Source organism: Mixophyes fleayi, chromosome 3, assembly GCF_038048845.1.
Source record: "Mixophyes fleayi isolate aMixFle1 chromosome 3, aMixFle1.hap1, whole genome shotgun sequence".
Lineage (NCBI taxonomy): Eukaryota > Metazoa > Chordata > Amphibia > Anura > Limnodynastidae > Mixophyes > Mixophyes fleayi.
Genome location: NC_134404.1, coordinates 121,265,566 through 121,281,297, shown reverse-complemented (window position 1 = coordinate 121,281,297; position 15,732 = coordinate 121,265,566). Strand labels below are relative to the sequence as shown.

At 37.2% G+C, this 15,732-nt stretch overlaps 1 protein-coding gene across 1 annotated transcript in view; it reads right to left on the bottom strand.

Annotated features, from left to right (window-relative positions):
* LOC142143178 (putative cation-transporting ATPase 13A4) overlaps positions 1-15,732 on the bottom strand; it is a 132,364-nt gene that overhangs the window by 22,883 nt on the left and 93,749 nt on the right. The window contains exons 20-26 of the mRNA XM_075200886.1: positions 10,737-10,900; positions 9,978-10,115; positions 8,520-8,599; positions 4,513-4,555; positions 3,323-3,432; positions 1,472-1,568; positions 395-467 (exon numbers count right to left, since the gene is read on the bottom strand). Coding sequence (XP_075056987.1) covers positions 395-467; positions 1,472-1,568; positions 3,323-3,432; positions 4,513-4,555; positions 8,520-8,599; positions 9,978-10,115; positions 10,737-10,900 — 705 coding nt within the window. The remainder of the gene's footprint in view (positions 1-394; positions 468-1,471; positions 1,569-3,322; positions 3,433-4,512; positions 4,556-8,519; positions 8,600-9,977; positions 10,116-10,736; positions 10,901-15,732) is intronic.

Genomic DNA, 15,732 nt, shown 5'->3' with positions numbered 1-15,732 from the left:
GGGTGGAGGGTGGCAATATAAATGCCAGTGTAGTATAAATGCTTCTCTCATAGAAAATAAGAAACTATTTCTTCAATTTACATTACCTTGTAAGACTTGCACCAAAATACAAGATATCCTCAAAAAACATTCTTGGAGGTAAATGTATGAAAGAGCGATTTCTGCAAGTCGCCGGAAATCAGCGACTTTGCAGGGAAAATTTAAAGCGGCAATGGCTTGTAAGTTGGCCTTTAAAAGCCATCGCCGCTTTAAGTATTCCCTGCAAAGTCGCTGATTTACGGCGACTTGCAGAAATCGCTCATTCATATAATTACCCGTTGGAATCTAATGAAACAGACACTTTTATACCATCACCAACATCTGTCAAGGACAGCTTTTGTTAGGGAAAACTCACTGGTTAGCAAAACTGAGACAGTAATAGCAATGTCCTGCATTAGATAATGGTAATTTCCAAGCAAGGTTTGTTTCTGAAAAGAAAGAAAATGATAAATGGAATTATAACAGTTTTCTTTGCAAAAATGTGTCACATGGAACACATTACACAGTTTCAATAATATCAGATTTAATCATAAATTACACGGTGACAAATGTGTCAGACTTTTTGTAATCCCAAATTAATTTCCAAACCAAATTGTAAGAAAATTACTGATAGGAGATTATATTGAAAGAGAAATTACTAAAAACTGGAAAAAATGACAAAAGTAACAACAAATTGAATATCCCAATTGTTTACCCTAAAGATGACTTTCCAATTGAAACAAAAAATATTTGCAAATTGTTTCATCAAGAAACTATTGACACAATATAGTAAGTGTGTCAGTGAACCAAACTGTGGGATATTTGTTTGTGTCTAGATTTCAGTTACTAGTACCCCTCTCCAATTTGTGAGAAGCACGTTGGTAAATTATTGCAGTGACTTGTAAGTTTAAAAGCTCTGTGTATCACAGCACTGAAATAAAAGTAAATGTTTGGAAAAAGGGTTATGTCCGTTGTAAAAAAAGATCATAATATTCTGATCGATTCTGAAGGTGAACATTTTTCTGATCCTATTTGTATGTCATAAAAAACATAAAAGAGGTTACCATTCCTTATATGTACAGTAAGGAATTTAAATATCACTTCCGTAAAATAGAAGTTATAAATTAGGGAGCAGTGATATCACTTTTGACACATAGCTCATTTACGTGTCCTGTGGTGGAATGCAGAACTGTCAGTGAATAAAAAACACATCTTCACTGCAGCCTTCTGCTTTTAGTTTTAGTCACAGAACTCCTGGGTGACCTCTAATACCAGTTTTTTTTTACCTTATAACACACATATTTCCATTGGAAACAAATCAAACTGCTTGTATAAGATAATCCTCATAGACAGGTATGTTTATGTAATCTTAGATTATAATCGTGATATAATCTAGAAGGAAATACAGACCCAGTTAACTCAATTACTGAAAAACAAGTTTGACCATTCTTACCCAAAATAAAAGAATCATGCAAATGAGTTCAATCAGGGTATACATAATCAGGTATTTGAACAAACATATAGAAGTAACAAATGCATTTCTTCCTTCCCTGTGTGCAAGTGAAAATAAAATATATTAATGAACATCAACTGTGCAGTCAGTGAATTGAAATTAATTGATGTGTACATAAAGTTATAATTATTAATAAACGTGCAATTTTAATTCAAAGCAATTAAGATTCTCATACATATCATCCGCAAAGTGACTAAGGAATTTTCATTCTGTTTAGAAATAATAGAAACACTGGTGATAATGATGATACCACAAACTCTAAAGGAAATTATTTATCTACATCCATCCAGTATATACCCACCAGGCCATACAAATTTGAAATGTCCACCAAGAGCCTCCTCCTGATGTCATCCCCAAATCATACTACAGGTTCAAGGTGCTATAGCTCTAAATCCATCCAGGACTGTATGAGTTGTAGTGCTGAGCTAAGAGCTGCTGTGTCATTAGCGTGAAAATGATCAGGATACAGGACTTCGAGAAACAGGTGGGGCTCTCCTATTTGTTGTATGGTGTTTTTTTTTTTATTTTATTATGGAGAGTTGTGAAACAGTTTAGGTTATACATTTATATGCAACATATTGGAGAAGTTTCAACAAATTTGCTTCAATGAATACACCGACCAAAGGGTTTTCTTCCTTTAATGACCACACCATATTCAAGTTGAGCTTTAATTTCTTAGGCAACCTGTCAGGAACAGCAGGTAACCGCTTTCCTAAGCAGTGGTTTTGGTGTCTTTTATTGGTGCAGTCTGCTGTGATTTCTTGTAGTGATCGCAGTCAAATGTTTTTTATGTCATCTGGGGTCTGGTCCAATATGATGCTCATTGATGGCCGCTGCTTTAATTACCCATCTGTTTTATTCAGACCTTGATGGTTATAGCTTTCACACGCAAGCATTTCCGTGCTCCTTTTCTGTGCTATTCTGAATTTCACCCTTGCTCATGAATCCGACTAACCTGTTTGCTGCCTAAACCATACCTTAGCCTATGATCCCGATTATACTGTTTGCTCTCCTGACTCTGCACCACTCTACATAACATATTTATAGACTGTCACTTTTCTATTTACATGACTGGTATTACACTGACCTGTGTTGTGCCTGAACTTTATCTTACTGACGCTACTGCTTTTCTTACTGCTTCTGCTTTGTCAGATTGGATAAGTATGAGTGCTGCTCCACACTGCCACAGCAGTACTGGACAAACACTGGAACTACTACTTGCACATTACTTTGTGGCTCACAATACTGCTTTGTTCCATCAGTTCAGACCCTAGGTCCATATGTACATAGAAACTCATTACATCACATGAGAGTCATATGACTTCTCATGATTATATTCTATAGAGCCAATTCCTTAGGCTTACACATTAAATCAATCATAATCAAATGTAAGTTTGTTGTTTTCTCATGAGACCAAACATTTACTTCTTTGTGAGGCCACCCCTGGAGCAAAATGTCATATTGAGGAGATAATTGTTGACCTTAATACAAACTTCTTTTATAAACCTCTAAAGTCAGCATTTACTTGTGGCTTAAGGTCATTAAATTCTCTACATATGTTAAACAAAGCTGAAAATAGTCTACATAAATAAACTAATTTCTGGTCAGTCACTTGCCATCTACTAAAAAGTCTCAAAGTTCTTGACCTGATGTCTTTATTGTGTACAATTGTACCTAGTAATGAAAATGGACAATATTGCACATGTTTATAGGTTTTGGAATTTAGTGAAGTAGCCTGGGTGTGACTTGAGGTAAATGGTAATGTAAGACAATATATAATAAGGAACTTACTTCAGTAATTTTGGCACACATTCTATGTTGGGGATTTTGGATGTAAAAGGAGAAGCCACTGAAGCTTCCAAAGTGGATAAAGAAATTCCTGCATCAGCCATTTTCAGTGCCTAAAAAAGATTGTTTCACTTAGTTGGTATTTGCACTGTAAAGTATATTATTACATTATAATGTTTAATATACTCAATAAGCAAATGTAAAGAATAAACAATACAAATATAAATGAAAACAAACAGACCTATCCAGTCTGCCCAATTACTTATCTTTCCTAAAATAATAGAATTATATGCACTCCAGGGGGTATATTTACTAAATTGCGGGTTTGAAAGAGTTGAGATGTTGCCTATAGCAACCAATCAGATTCTAGCTGTCATTTTGTAGAATGTACTAAATAAATGACAGCTAGAATCTGATTGGTTAATATAGGCAACATCTCCACTTTTTCAAACCTGCAGTACAGTAAATATACCCCCAGGACACTCAGCTACCACAGCCTGGGTAATCAATGCTGATATCTCAAATTTTATCACAGAGATCCCTATTCGGCAGTATACATGCAGTAAATAAAAACAGACTTCACATTCGATTAGGAGGTGAGGACCACTAGGCGATCATGGCTAAGCTTATAGAAAGGTTATTGAGCAGGATTAAGTTCTATAAAATAATTGAAAGTACCCAAAGCAGTACAAACAAGTCTTTAGGATGATATTACAATATTTTAACTATAACTTGTTCTGCACTAACAGTTTGTACAGTTGTTATTTAACTGGTTATGATCTAGAGAAGGTCAGATTAAATACTTGTAGGACTTACTTTGTGTATATTAGTGTCAAACCAGTGAAATTACAAGGATGGCTAGGTGAAATCAACTGTAAACCATTTTATGTTTCTAGATCCTTTCCCCAAATTTTATAATTTAATATAGTATTTTTAAGCCTGTTTTCAGAAACATTATAATGTGTAAACACTAGCTAACATGTCTATTAAAGATTAGAAACCTGACCAACTTCAACATCACCTATTTTAATTTACCCAGGGTGCTAATCTATTGAGATCCTGAAAATAAGTGCAGTTGTGTGATCCTTACTGATCATGTGAGGAACACTGAATTATGGTGATTTAATCATTTTGTGTCATGTGTGCTTACAAATTGCATAAGCCTCACATTTTTTTAAAGTGAAAACACTTACCCCACAATCATTTGCTCCATCTCCACACATACCAACATAGTAACTAAAATAAATAAATGCATGTTAGAACATTTGAGATGATCTACTAACAAATATGCAAACATGCTTGTGTGCAGTAAAATAAAATTAGGAATCATCCATTATTATTATTATCATTAAACAGTAACATTTTGGGGGGGAGGGGAGGGTTGGGTGACCTGGTGATGCTTCTCCATCGCTCCATAGGCTCCTGCTCTGCTCTTCTGAAAGCCCAAATGGGGCTCCACAGAGTGTCCCAGACCCCTTCCATTGTTGGGGTACAAACTGGATAGCAGAGGCAACACCTATTATATAAGTTTATTAATTATTCACTAATACTTTATTTCTTTATACCTTTCCTCTGATGAAGTCATCATACAGCGATGAAACACATTAGGACATAACAGGAAACAAGATATTTATATGAAGAGTTCTTATTTTATATAAGCAATGGTATACTACAAGCTGAATGCCACTCTCCAGGTGGATATAACGAATGAAGCTGCAGTTAATAAAACATACCCAGCACAATACTATTAAGAAACGACTATGAGAATCTGAAAGGATACGACAGATAAGTGCATCTAACAACGTATTTTAAGATATTATTAATACAAAGGAGTTTTAATACAATCTAGAAGTAGTTCAGTCTCTATTTTATGAGTATGATGCTGTGATAATTCAAGTGACATGTGGAGTATGTTTTGAAATTTTGGTTTACGAGGCTTCATATGAACAATTAATTTTGTATTGCATCTATATTAATATATTTATGGAACAACAAGGCATATTAATATTTGAAGAATTTCCATAAATACACTCAATACAATTTGATCAGTGCACTGATTGTAAAAGAAAGTTACTGACAATTGGATATCAACATCTAGTACCACTGAGTGCATTATTTTATTCTATTATCGTGATTCTATAAATTGTATTTTTGTTATTTTTATGAATGTTATGTTGGTCATTATTATAATTTTTGGGCAGTAAATATTATTTTTAATTATTCCATGAATTCATAATTGTGTAGATTGGTTAGATTGATACCTCAGCGCAGTAGCATTTTGTATATTTTTGTTTCTTTTGGATAATTGAAGAGCACACAAGCTCTTTTCTACTACTGCAGAGGTGATTTCTCTCCAATAGCTTCTAGAGTGCATCTGTTCGGGGTCGGAGACTTTGTATTCGGTTTCTTGTCGCTGGTTATAACATCATCTACCTGCCATCAGACAGTCCGTAAATCAGAACACCCTATGATCTGAAAACTGTGCCAATCTGCCACATTCTTTTAGAAAACAATCTAGATATATCTAGGTATATCAAACCTACATATTTCTGTGACTTATATTAAACCTTCCATGAACAGAGTAGTTTAATTGTAAACAGAAGCCTTCCTGGAATCAAACAACATATTGAAAATAAAATCCATTAATATATGGATACTAAACAAGCAAAAATGAAATCTACCTCTCGTGTATAAATGCAGCTAGTCTTCCCATCCCTTTATATTTTCTGCCATCTTTATGATGTTTGCTCATAAAGTAATACTCCAAGCCTTGTCAAGAACAGCAGGTCTAGCTTTTGACTTGCTCTTACCACTTCAACATTTTCAATTCACAAAAATCAAGCATATTGTAAAGGAAGAAGGTTTTATTGTGGTCCCTTCCCAGTCTCCAGCAAGAGGGAAAGAAAGGTTCTAACTGGGACCAAAAACTTTTACATTTTGGGTGGAAATGGGAAAACATCTGCCTTATTATAAAAAAAAAAACCCAGACACCTCATTTCTCATTGCATCCTTTGGTGTATTTCCTAGTATTTTCCTTTTAATCCCATTTTATTTTATTTCTGTCTTGTAGACATGTCCTAGCGGTATGTCATTTCTAACATTTTACATAAGCACTGCAACTATTAATTCAGATTAAATATAACATTAATTAATGGTGTCCATGGGCTCTGATTTACCTATGCTAACAAATAACATTGATTGTAAGCATTTTGGATTTATTTAATTAAACATAACATACACCTCTAGTAATAGTTATAGTACAATATATAGCAAATTGGTGGTGGCAGTCAAGTAGAAGAAAGTTGTGCTGCTTTAGGGAGAATATTTAGTCCTTTACAGTACTGTGCCCTATAGGGAAGTGAGTGGCATATAAAGGTGTCATGGTAACAGTAACCCTTCCATACCCACATATGTCATGAGTAAGCTGGTAGATGAAACTTTTGACAGCACAGTGGCCTAGTGGTTAACACTTCTGCCTAACAGCACTGAAGTCATGAGTTTGATTCCTGAACATGGCCTTATCTGTGTGGAGTTTGTATGTTCTCCCTGTGTTTGCATGGGTTTCCTCCAGGTGCTCCGGTTTCCTCCCACACTCCAAAAACATACTGGCAGATTAATTAGCTGCTATCAAATTGACCCTAGTCTCTCTGTCTCTGTGTGTGTGTGTGAGTATGTGTTTGTTAAAGAATTTAGATTGTAAGCTCCAATGGGGTAGAGACTGATGTGAATGAGTTCTCTGTACAGCGCGGCGGGATTAGTGGTGCTATAAAAATAGCTGATGATGATGACAGTACCTTTATATCTGGGAACTGGTATAGCTGGCAAGAGCCCATTTAACACATTGGTTGCATAGAAATACTGACAACAGGTATGATAATTTTTCCCTCTGTGTACAATATACTTGTCCATGTCCATGGTACATCCACTTAAAACACAACAAATAACACTGAAAAAGTTCAACACAAGTTACTTCTCACACTACAGTTCAATGAGCTTTCAATTATACCATAGCTGTCTACTCTTCTAGAGACTAACCTTCAGAATCCCACCTTGCTCTCGTCTTCTACATGAAAATGAACCCTACTCTCATAAATGGGGATGTCACATTTCAATGCAGAAAATCAGAGCTAAGGAGCCGGAATATGGTGAAATACACAATATTTTTTGCAGATATGTTTCCAGTTAATGCAGTAAGGTACAAACCGGATGGTGCAGATATAGCACAGGGGCTGCACGGAGATGCAGAAGGCAGATAACAGGAACACGGCTGATGCAGGTGAACAGGTAGTTTGCTAAAATCCCTGAGATCAGGTGCTCCAGGAGCACAACAAGGACTGACACAGTAACATAATGACCAGCATGGTACATGGGAAGGAACAGACATAAATAATAAGAGACATAGGTGTACCATCAACGAGAAGCAGAGATTAACTCCTCCTAGTGAGTGAAAATGTCTTTACTGGAAGAGCAGCACCTCTGGCAGCATGGAGGTACTGCATCCAGGAATACAACTACGGCAAGACTAACACAGTTCTAAACAAACAGGAGCTGCGGAAGGCAAGCAGCATCCTATAGGAAGATGCTACAAAGCAGACTGAGGCAGATCGTGACAGGGGACAGTTGATGTAATTACGTTATTGACAGTTATGAATTATTTTCCGCTAGTTTTTCCTCTCAGACAAACATATGACAAATTTAGCAATATAAAGATCAGTAATACAAGAATATCACCAGCATAGTAGTCATTACTTATTCTTCTCCCCCAGTGTTTTCTCAAGTGACTAGTGAAATTGTACTGCACACAGAATATAAAAGTGAGAATCAGATCTAGAGCTATTGCTTATACAGGATAATTCCTTTATTTATATTGAGGTACATGTGTCTGTCTTTATGTGTCATAGTTGCCTACTATCTCAGAATACTTGGAGATCTTCTGGGAAGGTAAGTTAGCCTCCTCAACGATCCACACTGTGGCTCCCGAACTATCGGCTTGTTTACATGATGAGGTGAACTAGCCAATTTGTGCATATATCAGTGAACAGCAAAAATAATCAGGATCCTCAAATGAACCAACACAATGCATGTATTACTAATAAGTAAATTGTCATAATGCATTATTTTGCTTTGTTGACAGTATACTGGTAATATGTTCAGCAAACTATAGGTGCAGCTAGTGGTAAGAAAAATATCAAACACTTACTCAATTTTTTGCAAATCTTCAATGATGCTTGTTTTATGTTTTGGGGTCATTCTGCCAAAAATAGTTCCATTAAGAAGGACCTGCAAGATAAAGTCCAGATACATCTAAGTAAAAAATAGAATCACCTAAATTGAATTATTATATGGCTTACAGCTCCATGTGGGTAATTCATTTCAATGCTAACAGCTGTTGGAGCCTTGCATGATGTGCGTCTGTGCACTTCTGGGTATCGCAGTAAATAAAACATTTTTGCTCACACCCTAATGAGGTGCGAGCATAAAAGCAGCGATATGTCATTGCCCTAACATCCTTCCAAGTGTCATCGCGCACGGCTACGATGGGACATCACTAGGAATTTAATAATTTACCTATGTGTGACCAGGATGTCTTATTCTGAACAACTAGGAGTTCATGTTGCTATGGAAGTGCAGGGTGAAGCAGAGGTCAGTGCTGCCAGTGAATTTGAGCTGAGAGGAGAGGCAGGAAGGAAGAAGAAAGCTGACAGGAAGAAAGACTGGGAGCCTAAGGTATGTGTAACAGCAGCAGTGGAAGAAGAGAGGTGGGAAAGACAGAGGGTGCAAACAAAGAGAGAGACATTAGAGATATCAAAATAGATGCTGGGTGGAGACTTGCATAGAAAAGACTTGTAACCGGATCCGTGAAGAAAATCAGCTATCAAACAGCCTGAGGGAAATTACACAGAACAGTGAGCCTATGTGCAGAGAGGGAAACTCCCCTTATTAGCAAATTGTGAGTGAGCCAAGAGGGACAGCTAGCAAGATCAGGCTTGCAGGTAGTCCATGACCGAACAGTGACTGAGATCTTCATCTTCATCCAGAGGAAATGAGATAAGTAATAACACACCAAACACTGTGACCCCATTATTGCTGCATTAAGAAAAGAACGCTATACCTCTAATTCCATAAGTTAGACATTTTAACATTTTAACATTTTAACATTGTCACCTGTCAGAGATATTAAGACATTCCAGAGATACTACGATGATTTCAACTCGGATTTCTGCTCGAGGCTCCATGAGTCTTGAGCAAAAATCCTTCTTAAAAATGACCGTACTAACGGTAATAGTGAGCAGGCCACATTACTTTTGGCAGTAACGCGGCCAATTGTACTACCCAATTATAGTTATAATACTGGAGGATTATTAAGGACTAATTACTGTAATCATTCTTTAGTGAATTTCATTTATATGATATGAGTGAGTTCTCTGTACAGCGCTGCGGAATCAGTGGCGCTATATAAATAAATGGTGATGATGATGATGATGATTTATGATTTGAACAGTTTTGACTTAACTAGAAAATCCAAAAGTGGGATACCTTGGTAGTTATAAGTACAACAAGGAGGAAAAATGGCAAATAGGGTTCTTCAGGTATTGTGAACTGTTTGTTTGCATAAGCTTATTTATTAATGAAAGATTTCTCAAGATTAAATACTTACATCAGGTACCAAGCTAGAGAAGTGTTGCTTGATAGTTTCATAAGATTTTCCACTGATTGCATAATGATATTTCCCTGCACTTGCAGCAAACCCACAAATATTGTCAGAGGTTGTGGATATGACATGTTTTATTGTGTTCTGCAAAATATACAATAAGTAGGTTATTTCATTTTATATTATATTCTTAATATTTTAGAGAATATGAATGATAGCATCTTCAATTAAAAGTGAGTAATAGTTACACCGATAATACTCGTGAAGAGCAAATGCTAGCGTTAGTTTCAAGGCAGTGACTTCTAAAGACTTAGGGCTCTATGTTAAAATATAATAGAGCCCAGTGCTCTCTTTAATACAGGGAGATGGAGGGAGAGGTGCAACAGCCCACATGTTAATAATTAATATCATTAACCTCCATGCACTCCTTGCTACACCCCAACCACTTATTCGCCATGCTCCTTTATGGACGACTGCACAAAGAGGACATTATGGTGGAAAAAGGGAATGCACTGATCTTTCCTCCATATTTGCCTTGAAATATAGACCACTTGGTAATAAAAGATGAATGAATTTTCTGATGTTTGTTTCACTAAATTATTTGATGTATCAGGCCAATTGTTTGTTTTTTAAATTTAATTTGTAACTATTTATAAAACATATATATCATTTAAATTAATGTAAAGAAGTTAATTTTCTTGCTTTTTTAGGTCCAACGCAGCTAAAAATCTAATAAGATTTTGCTCATCTTTATTAGAAACCTACATTTTGTTGGTGTGACTTGTCCCTGTTCCTTTCCACTGACCGGCAAGTATATGATGCTGGGGTGTCTCCTTCAGGCTCACAGGCTTCCAGCAATAGTAAACAGGACACATCAGGTATCATGCCGGAGCTCTGTCCCACAGTACAAGCTGTTTGAATGTTATCTCCTTGTAAAATATTAGAATATATTACTTTACATAAAAGTCCATATTGTTACATTTAACCAAAATTAATTTGAATTTCTCAATATACTAATAACAGGTCAAATGATAAAAAGAAAGTATATACACATATTTTACTTATTATTAATAAACAGTATTCATAAAATTGTATCTGTTTAAGTATAGCTTACAAAGTGCAAAAACAGTAAGAAGTACAAAAGCAGCTTTAGATGCGCAGCACTCACAAATCGTTAAGTGCACCTAGATTTCTGCTGAAGCACATAGGTTTACAGAGCAAGATGGCTGTGTTTGTGGCAGAAGCAGCGGTTTGCACAGACAAAGAGGAGGACCTGAGCTCAATGAAGGCGTTCCCAGTGTAGTATAAAATAAGAGTACAGAGGCAACTTGTGTTGCAGAGCAGTGCAAAAACAGATAAGACAGATAAAGTAGTATAATGAGGTAAAGGGGTGGAGGATATACATTTATGGTGGCAGTTCCTTTCCACAGAGAGGGGTATATGGTCTTTTACACTCCGCCAATCCCTTCAATTTTGCTCCAGCTCACAATTGATGATCTTCAAGCCTTCTCCTTTACTCTTAATTGGGCCTGTTTAGAGCCTCCATGCTGCTCTTCATCAGAGAAGTGTATTTCTAGATGTACTCTGAGCAAGTGATATAAAGTTTCACACACTGTACCAATGTTCTACCACTCTCATGATTAATATAAGCTATAAATTGGGCTAAAATGGGTAGTATCTTAGATGAAAGAGTTCATCTAAAGTGGTAGGTGGTTGGACTTTTCTACCTCTTTAGATACCTAGGCACAAACTAGATTGTAGAAGAATCTCCCTAGAGTGGAGGAGCAACTGTGTACATTGATGTGTGCTGGGTGGACTTCTAGACACAGTGGTGCAAAACTAGGAAGTTTTTGTGGGAGCTCCCTAAAATACTTCCATTACATGTAAGTAAAAAATCAAAGTATATGTACATGAAAACTGGTGCTAAGGTTGTGATCCCATACCAGTCTGATTCTGTCATCCTTCTACTGCAGTTTACTAATATCGTATTATGTGCTATAGACACCACCACCTTTCATACGAATTCGAACCGGGCACTTATGTATTTCAAGTTGAGATTTAACATTTTAGAACTGTTAAAAGAGATTGATTTATTCACTACAACTACAAGACTGTTAGAATAGCTGGCCATTAGAGATTTTAGAATTTTTAACCAGTTAAGATTCGATCAAATTCCATTGGTTCAAAACGGTCACGAATACATTCACAGTACAAATTTATTTAGAGACAGATCACATTCTGGATTCACCACTTGCATTGGACGTTCAAAGTTTGAGGTATGCCTTCGAGATTTGCTGTTCGCACTAGGAAACTGTCAAAATATATCCATTAAGCTTTACTGTGCTAGAATTTAGCTTGAGTTTTTTTGTGTTCCGAAATTTCGAAAATTTTCTTCAAATTTTCGAACTTCAGTTCAGATTAAACTGTTTCGAGAAGCAGTTTTAAAACATGTTAGCGTCTAATGGCCATAGCTACAAGCAAAGAAGTAAAGTGCTGTTGCTTAGGTAAAAAGCATTTTTAACAAGCAGAGTTAAAGAAGTTTTCCCACTGGGCTGGAGGAAGGGTCTAAACTTGATGACATGATTAAGTGGCTGTGATATGTCACCAAACAGCAACTGGCTATCATTTCTCTAGACACTCCTCTTGTATCCAACTGGCACCCCCGGAGAAGTAACTGCCTAGAGAAAGAAGAGTGATGTTAACCCGCCATCCCCCCGAAGTTTAAAGCACCTTTAAAGAAAATCATAGTTATCATAAGGATGGTACCAATCCCTACCAATTTATGGTTTGTTCAGAGAGCACTGGTCAACCACTTGCACTGTTAGGCTTATGTGCCTACTTGCTTAAGAAATAGTATAAAAGATTGCATTTATCTGTTTAAGTGAAATCACATGAGAAATACTAGAGCAAGATTGTGTGGATGATTTTTAGTATATGAATGACTATGTGAAGTTTAAGAATACATCATATCCAGGATTTGTTTCAGTATTCAGCATGGACTTTTAGCTTTTATTTCCTGTGATTTTACTGCTTGGGACAAAGTAATTGCTTCAAAGAACTAACATTTCAAATTGGGATTTTCATGTAGGCAACAACTGCTTGATTGTATCCAAGAACTTTTTCAAAAGGGATTTAGCATTCATACAAACCATAAAATGTGGATTGGCATTTCTGAACTGGTGTAAATGTAAGTCTTTTTGCCAAGTGAAAATGGCCATGCACTGTACAGCACAGCAAGAAACGACTCTAAAATTCCATCTTATTTTTGCACTGCTGCACCAGCTTCCATGCTTTGTACCTAGCAAGGCAAACCCTCACTCCACCCAACCTATGCACTTTGACGGAAATCTCAGCACACTGGTGTGAATTGATCCACACACCTGGACTAAAACTGATTTTGCACTACGCCTCATCCATTTTGCACATGTAAATAACCCTAACAGTGTTAGTATAAAGTCTAGATAACACTGCCACATATAAACACACATACTATAGGAAAAGAAACGGACACACACACATACATATTAACATACGTATCAATTAGAGATGCTCACTGACCCCAGTGTTTTGGTATTGGCTTTGGTTTTGCCAAAACCGCCCTTGCGTGTTTTAGTTATGGAGCCCAATTATTACATTTTTACGAATGTTCTGGTACAGTTGAGGAATGGCTTTTCTCGAAAAATGGTGCCGCTATTTTTTATAAAATTCAATTTTTTGGGCTAAGATCACATAATTTAGGTATTATTTTGTACCTACATTATTATTAACCTCACTAACACTAATTTCCAGTCATTTCCATTACATTTTTACCATCTCACAGGTCACAACATGCTTTTCATACACTTTCAGTCAAATACTGCAGCGAGCTGGCTGGATGTTAAACGACAGAGCAACGACACAAACACACTGCAGTTTATATCACATCTAGAAAACAGTGCCACACAGCAGTGTCACAAACTCACAATAGAAAAGTAATACAAGATGGAATTGTCCTTGTGGCCTCCCACCCACCCTTATGTTGGATCTTAAAAAGGAAATGCACACTTTATCAAGCCAAGCAGTTCATTCACAAGGAGTGCCACTTTTGTGGCTGAAGTGATTATTTTCTTTCGGCCCTCAATAAACAAGATAACAATGTCACCCACAATTAGGAGAGGTAGCATGTACACTTTAACAAACCAAGCACTTCAGCGACAAGGGCTGCCACTTTTGTGGCTGAAGTGCTTGGTTTGTTTTGGCCCCAACTAAACCAGCTATCAATGCACTAAAGGCAGGTTAGACCAACAGTGTGTCAGCTGTCAAATGAATTCTACACTATCAAGATGTTGTCGTCATCATCTTCAGCATCATTCTCACCCTCATCAGTGTGTACATCATCATCACAGACTATTAATTCATCTCTACTGGAATCCGCCATTACAGAAGTCTCAGTACTTGGATGTATTTGCCGGTAAAGGGCTTCCTCATGGAAGATGTAGTTCATTTTGATGAACATGATCTTTTCCACATTTTTAGGAAGTAACCTCCTACGTCAATCACTGACAAGGTTCCCAGCTGTTCTGAAAACTCTTTCTGAGTACACACTGGATGGTGGGCAGCTTAGGTATTGCAAAGCGAGTTTGTACATGGGTTTCCAAATTGCTTGTTTTTCCTCCCAGTATGGAAAGGGACTGTCTGACATGTCGATTTCAATGAACTCTTGAAAATAATCCTCCACCATCTTTTGCATGTCAATAGTAGGATCGGATGGAGTTATGGCCGAGGTCTCACTTTTTTGCTAAATTCTTTCAAACCAGACCAGATGTCAAACTGTTGTGGTCTACCACCTACGTCATCTCTGCTTCTCTTTGGAAAGTGCAATTTCTTACGACCAGCAGCTGCCTGAAAGAGGAGACGCCGTCAAGCCACGGACCACTTGAGCAGTCAACTTGCTGACCAGGAGCTCCTTGCATCTCTTCAGATCTCGGTAAGTTGGAAGCAAAGAATCTACGTAGGTCTTAAACCTAGGGTCAAGCACAGTCGCCAAAACATAGTGATCCGACTTCAAGATTTTATTAACTCTTGGACCATTGCGAAGCAAATTAAGTATTTGATCTACAAGGCCAACATACTTTGCGGATTTGCTTTCTTCCATCTCCTCCTTCAGTTTCTCCAGCTGCTTTTCCAAAAGTCGAATTAAGGGTATGACTTGGCTCAAGCTAGCAGTGTCTGAACTCACTTCACACGTCACAACTTCAAATGGTTTCAGCACCTTGCACAACATAGAAAGGAAAACTGTGCAAAACTGAAATACATTCCCCCTACTTTCACAATGTCATGACATGTGCAATACGCTTGTATGGATTTGTGCTGTTCCTCCATCCTCTGAAGCATGTACAGGGTGGAATTCCACCTTGTTAACACCGCTTGCTTAAGTTGGTGGCAGGGCAAATTAAATTGTTCTTGGAGCTGCTGCAATCTCCTACATGCTGTGGCAGAATGCCGGAAATGTCCCGAAATTTTAGGGGCCACCGAAAGCATCTCCTGCACCTCAGTTATTTTGCAAGAAGCTCTGCACCCCCAAGTTTATTGTGTGAGTAAAACATGGAATGTGATGGAATTCACCCAGCTGTAATGCTCGCACAATATTGGTGGCGTTATCCGAAATAACATATCCTGAGGAGAGTCCAAGTGTCATAACCAATGTATCAATGACATCCCTTAGTTTTCTTAAAAAATTATCAGCTGTATGCCTGTTAGTGAAGCCGGTGATACAAAGAGT